The sequence below is a fragment of the Pelodiscus sinensis genome, chromosome 1 (genome assembly GCF_049634645.1).
Source record: "Pelodiscus sinensis isolate JC-2024 chromosome 1, ASM4963464v1, whole genome shotgun sequence".
In the NCBI taxonomy this organism is placed as follows: domain Eukaryota; kingdom Metazoa; phylum Chordata; order Testudines; family Trionychidae; genus Pelodiscus; species Pelodiscus sinensis.
In genome coordinates, this window is record NC_134711.1 from 328,773,901 (window position 1) to 328,780,715 (window position 6,815).

Consider the following 6,815-nt stretch of genomic DNA (forward strand, 5'->3'; position numbering starts at 1 on the left):
ATTCATTGATCATAACACAATCTATATTCTAACTACTAAAAGCAACAGTGTGATCATGCTGAATCCCAGGGATCCTTCTGATCTATTTCTGTCTTGACAGCAGATACGATCACAAGAGAAGGATGATTGGCAGAGTTACAGTTGTTTAACGTTTATTTTGACACTACGCATTAAACACATTACATGTGACAATATAAAGCTGTGTTGTCTACTTGAGGAGTTTAAGATCCATCTCTGCACCCATGGACATTCACTCTGCAGTTATTGATATAAAAGTTTATCTATGAGAATGCTTCCCATTCACTTGGCTTGCTAGGCTTCCTTTGAGAACTTCTTTGGACTTGCCAATGACCTAAATTGTCTACTGCTGTCTGTTTTTGCTTACTCCTCACTGTACAACCCCTTTCTAGATTGTTAATTACTATAAAATATTGACTGTATTTTTTCAAACATGTATAACCCGCTTCACTGTGCTATTCTCCCTTCATAGGCACCTTGACAATTTCTGAACCCAATCGACTCACACATCACATCATGGCAGCTTTCAATCACTCCCAGTCTGAACCTTCAACATTTATCCTCATGGGGATCCCTGGCCTTGAAGAGGCCCACCTCTGGATTTCCATCCCTTTCTCGATGATCTATATTGTCGGCCTCTTGGGAAATTTCACTCTTCTCTTTGTTGTGGTAAAAGAGCAGACCCTGCACCAGCCGATGTACCTGCTGCTCTGCATGCTGGCAATCATGGACATCGCCATGTCCACCTCTGTTGTGCCTAAGGCCTTGTGTATATTTTGGTTCAATGTAAAAGAAATTACGGTGGGTGGCTGCCTCACCCAGATGTTCTTGCTTCATGCAACTTCTGTTATCCAGTCAGCCACACTGGTCTTGATGGCCTTCGATCGCTACGTTGCCATATGTAACCCACTGAGATACCCCACAATCCTCACCAACGCACGAGTAGCTAAGCTGGGGCTGGTGGGTTTGGTGAGATCTATTCTCGTAATGCTGCCCCTGCCCGTGTTCTTCAGCAGGGAGCCATTCTGTGCCAACCGCATGATCGCCCATACGTACTGTGAGCACATGGCCGTGGTGAAGCTGTCCTGTGGGGACATGACTGTCAACAGGACATACGGCTTGGTGATAGTGCTTATAGTCACTGCGTTAGATCTAACGTTCATTGCTCTGTCCTATGGTCTGATCCTCAGGGCCATCTTCCGAATCTCCTCCAAGAAAGCCCACCAGAAAGCCCTCAACACCTGCACCACCCACCTCTGTGTGATACTGACGTCCTATACTCCCTTTCTCTTCTCCTCTCTGACACATCGGTTCGGTCAGGGCATCGCTCCCCATGTTCACATCATCTTGGCCAACCTCTATTTCCTCCTCCCTCCCATGCTGAACCCCATCATTTATGGGGTCAAAACCAAAGAGCTTCGTGACAAAGTGGGCAAATTGACCCACAGAAGGTGATTGCTTGGGGCCACTGTCATTAAAACTGCATGACAAGATGGGGGAAAGTCTACCTCTTCATGAACCCAGGGTGCCCTGTCCAAGTTTGTTGGACATGCCTAGTCTGTACAGTTCCTTACACCAAAAGTCTTATCATTCCATGGCCAAGCAGTGCTCTCTCCTTGGCCAAGTTCCCTCTCAGGGAGCTACGTCAATTTTGTAACTTATTTTGAATTTGGGAGCGTCTACACAGCACTTATGTCGAAATAGATCACTGTGCCTTTGACTTCCCTGACACCTCATACAATGAAGGTTACAGGAGTCGGAGGAAGAAGTCCTTCAGCTTGACAGTATTCCGACATTATTTCAAAATTACTGCCAGCTGTGTAGACGTGGATTAAGTTATTTTGAAATTATGCTAGTTATTGGCCAGTGCCAGCTCCCCCAGCTGCATCTGGTGCCAGGCGTTCTGCATCGGTGCGCACAGCACTCAGCCTTCTCCCTGGATCCTAGCGCCTGCCAGATCTAGTTCTGCCGCCTGGGAGCATGCCCAGCAGAGATCCTAGCGGCTAGCAAATCTCCTCCAAGAAAGCCCAGCAGAAAGCCCTCAACACCTGCACCACCCACCTCTGCGTGATGTTGATGTCTTGTGCTCCCATTCTCTTCTCTTCTCTGACACACCGGTTCTTTCAGGACGTCACTCCCCATGTTCACGTCATCTTGGTCAACCTCTATTTCCTCCTCCCGCCCATGTTCAACCCCATCATTTATGGGGTTAAAACCAAAGAGCTTTGTGACAAATTAGGCAAATTGACCCACAGAAGGTGATCGCTTGGGGCTACGGACATTAAAACTACATGAGAAGCCGGGGAAAGCCTAGCTCCTCATGAACTGAGGGTGCTCTTACGCAGTCTGTCGGAGCTCTGTATTGTGGACATGCCCAGTCTGCACAGTTCCTCACACCAGAAGTCTTATCATGTCATGCCAAGCAGCGCTCTCTCCTTGGCTGAGTATTCTCTACACAGCAGGGCTTAACTTGAAATAAGCCACATAAATTGAGCTACGTCAATTTTGTACCTTATTTCAAAATAGGGAGCATCTACACAGGCAGTTATTTCGAAATAGAGCACTCTTCCTTTGACTTCCTTTACTCCTCATACAATTAGGGTTACAGGAGTCAGAGTAAGAGGTCCTCCAGCTTGACAGTATTTCGACGTTATTTCAAAATATCTGCCTGCTGTGTAGACGCAGACTAAGTTATTTCAAAATAATGTTGTTGTGTGGATGTACCTTCATTGACCAGTTCTCTAAAATCTCTTCCGGCATCCCCCATGTGCCCTGCCTAGGCTATGTCTAGACTGATGACTACTTTCAGAAGAAGCTTTCCAGAAGAGATCTTCTAAAAAAACTTTTTCTGAATGAAAGCATCCACACTACTAAAGCACACTGAAAAAGCGATCTGTGTTTTCGAAAGATAGCGTCCATTCTCCATGGATGCTATCTCTTATGTAAGCTGTGATTGCTGTGGACAGAATGGCCACCAGGGCACCTGTGCTTTTTCCTCTTTCCTCTTCTTCCGAAAGAATTTCCTCTTCCACACACACCTTTTTCCGGAAGAGCTCTTTTGGAAAAAGATTTCTTCCTCATAGAAATAAGTTGACTAATTTCGGAAAAATCCCTCTGTTATTTTGATTTTTTCCCCCAAAAGAACACGATTGCTGAGTGGACGCAAGCGAGGTGTAGACATACCCCTAGTTATCTGCCTTTCCGTGACTTCCAGGCCACCAATGTTACTGCAGGTCTCTGATGTAAGATGGTGTTTCATTGGACCATGTGAGTGGAAGGTTGTTGATGAGATTGATTAAGAAACTGCACTGTGAACTATTTTCTTGAGCCAAAGAAAAAGAAAGACACTAAAATGCTCAGTCCATTATCACATGTGCAGGGATCTGCTGACCAAAAATGTCCTGATTTTTCTACTTCCAGTTATTTGGGTGGCCTGGAAGATCCTAGAATCATAGAGCTGGAAGAGACCTCAGGAGGTCATCAAGGACTGCCCCCTGCCCAAGGCAGGACCAATCCCAACTAAATCAACCCAATCAGGGCTTTGTCAAGCCGAGACTTAAAAATCTCTAGGGATGGAGATTCCACCACCATTCTAGGTAACCCATCCCAGTGCTTCCCCACCCTCCTCAGGAAACAGTTTTTCCTAATATCCAACTTAGACCTCCCCCACTGCAACTTGAGACCATTGCTCCTTGTTCTGCCATCCGTCACTACTGTGAACAGCCTCTCTCCATCCTCTTTGGAACTTCCCTTCAGGAAGTTGAAGGCTGCTCTCCAATGCGTCCACATACTTTCTATAGTGGGGGGCCCAGAACTGGACAGAATATTCTAGATGTGGTCTCACCAGAGCTAAATAAAGGGGAATAATCACTTCTCTGGATTTGCTGGCAATGCTCATATTCACTGTAAGCTGAGCACCTGGGTGTTCACGGAGGAGAGATATAGGAGCTGCCCTGCTGATTAGCAGAGTATCCACAGTCAGCAGCCTGTGTTAGTGCTGGTGGAGCAAATCAGCAAAAGCTCCAGTGCACATAATAAAATTTATTCTATACAGCAATGAAAAAAAAATTAGAAGGAACATCATGGGAGGATGAACCAAAGTGGTGCTGCATGTCAGCTGGACCACATGCAAAACTTTTCCAGCTGTCAAAGATGTCAAAAGCGGACGTTGAGATTTCATGCTATACCACCAAATACCACCAAATACCGAATCGCTTGCAAGTACTAAGTCCTACTGTGCTGAATTCTGCATCCCCAAGAGAGGCTGAGATTGCATTTTTGCCATTGTTTTATGGAAGCTGGGGACATAAGGAGCTGTAAAGAGCTCTCACCATGGATCACTGGCCTCATATGGAGGACAACCAAGTTGAGCAATTTGGGGCTGATGGTTTCAAACACATAAGATGCCACTGGGGACAAAGATTTCAGTGACCTTTGCTTATTTGCACATTTGTTGTGGTCACTAACATTCCACAATACTGCACATTAAAATTTGTTCACCCAGATGAACATAATTGATAAAATTGTTCAAGAAGATGCAAGTGAAGCTTTCGGTTAGTTCAACACCACAAAATTTGTAGTGGACATTTTGCATTTGCAAAGAAAAGAATTAGACTGATGCTTGCTGATTTCTGATGCTTGCTGATTTCTTGACCAGTGGCACAAGTATTTTTTACTTCCAACAAAGACAGGAAGGAGGAATGTTTTGATTTTTAGAGATGAACAATAAAAAAACAATTCAACTCAAAATACAAACATTACCTACAGACATGAATGCTAATAGAAATAAATAGTATAAAAATGTTTTTTTTAAACAACATATATTGTAGGCTCCTTTTGGGCCTTTTCCATGCCGTCATAGGCTGTATTTCTTTGACGTACCTGCCAACTCTCAAGTACCAGTGTTGAGATTTTGATTCTGATTGACATCTTATAGCTCTGTTGCTAATGTAGACATATCCTTGCTCATACTTGTCGCTTTTATTTTTTAATCACCTCAGTACTAGGTATCTAACATAAGTCTTTATTTGTTATTCGATATTTAGATGCATTAATAAAAATAAACTTTGTTGCAAGAAAGTTTTGGATACTTTTCAGTTAGCTATTAACTAAGTTGGGCTATTCCTGCAGTAGAAATAATAATAGAAATGTAGCCGTGTTAGTCTGGGAGTGCTACATTGTCCTGCAGTAGAAATACTGAATGTTATTTCAAGTGGAGAATGTAGTCCCCTTACTAAAGGTGCCTCTGACTTTTCCTGGGAGGATCCTGTGTGCTGTAATCTAGCCCCAGAGACTACAACTCCCATGAGCCTTTGGGGAAACCAGGCATAGAGGGCTTGTCTGGGCACATGTTGAGAGAGGATCTCAGCAGGAGCTGGAGGCAAAGCCACAGTGTCCAGAAACATAACACAAAAGAAACAACCCAGAGGGCAGAGCTGGAGCTAGAGAGGCAGCACCAAGCCAGAGCCAGAGACACAGAGCTGAGGGAGCTGGAGTTGGAGCAGACAGAACTAGGAACCTGATTAGCACAATCCACTTGCTCCAAAGGGGAGCCAGGGCTGAGCGACCATGGGGAACTGCAGGGCCAGTGTTAGAAGAGTAGGTGCCGGCCATGCCTCAAGTAACACAGTCGCTGAGCCCAATGAGATGGGAAGAGCAAGGAGGAGCCATGAGCAGAAGGCCCAGCACAGGGACACATCGCCAGACAAGAGGGCCTTGAAGATTGAAATTTTCTTACGTCCCAGAGTCAGCTGACTGTCCCATCCTCGTCCCCACAGAGTTGGGTTCCTTGTTTCCTTGAACTGTTCCCATTTCTACTTGTTTTCCTTACGGTTGTTCTGTCGTAAATTCTATTTGCTTTGAATTTCATTAAAGCGATCGGTGGGTCAGGAAAGCATCCGGTGTGAAGGTAGGACCCTGGAGTGGAGACACGCTAGCTCCTATCCTCATGGAAGAGAATTAGAATAGTGGTCCATCTTCCCAGGAATGCCGGGCCCAGCCAGGTTGCCATGATGAGGACTCTGCCACATAGGTGAGTGGAAGGGGAGGCCTTGAGCTCCCTCAGGCCTCTGGGTAAAGGGAGAAGGGGTGGGGACTGCCATCCTATCGCCAGTCAATTCCCCGGGGGTAATGGAGACACCAGGGATACTCCACAAAACAGTGTGACTTGGCCAATCTTTATATAAATAATAAAAAGCTGCAATGTGTAAGGGTGTGTCTAGACTACAGTGTTTTGTCGACAAAAGTGGACTTTTGTCGACAAAACCATACCTGCGTCTACACTACCGCTGAGGTCTGTCGACAGAACATCAACAGAATTCAGCAGTTTTGTTGACAGCGGTAAACCTCATTTTACGAGGCATAACGCCTTTATCGACAGAGTTCTGTCGACAAAAAGGGCAGTCTGGACGCGGGGGTTTCTTTTGTCGACAGAAAAAGTCCTCCAAGAAAACCCCCAGCTGGACAGTCCTTCAGGAAAAACCTCTTCTTCTTCCTGTCTGTAGCCATGTTTTAAAGGCACAGACAACTCTGCAAGGCATCGTGACAGGAAGCTGGCCATAGAGGAAGCCTGTCAGCACAGAGCTCTCCCCCCTTCACTTGCACCTGGCCAAGTGTGCAGCTCCAGAGCCACGGGGCCCCCAGGGACATTCCAGGGAGCCAGTCCAAGTTCTCTAAGGGTAGGTCTACACTACCCCACTAGCTCGAACTAGCGGGGTAATGTAGGCATACCGCACTTGCAAATGAAGCCCGGGATTTGAATTTCCCGGGCTTCATTTGCATTAGCCGGCCGGCGCCAT

The 6,815-nt window shown here is 45.8% G+C and overlaps 1 protein-coding gene across 1 annotated transcript; it reads left to right on the forward strand.

Annotated features, from left to right (window-relative positions):
- The first annotated feature begins 534 nt into the window (after nt 1–534).
- On the forward strand, nt 535–1,473 carry LOC102457065 (olfactory receptor 52P1-like). The gene has a single exon (XM_006112083.2). It carries the CDS (start codon nt 535–537, stop codon nt 1,471–1,473), a length of 939 nt encoding a protein of 312 aa, XP_006112145.2.
- Nucleotides 1,474–6,815: the final 5,342 nt, after the last annotated feature.

Excerpts from the sequence above, each read along its gene's own strand:
- LOC102457065 (XM_006112083.2), top strand. The coding sequence starts at position 535 with ATGGCAGCTTTCAATCACTCCCAGTCTGAACCTTCAACATTTATCCTC.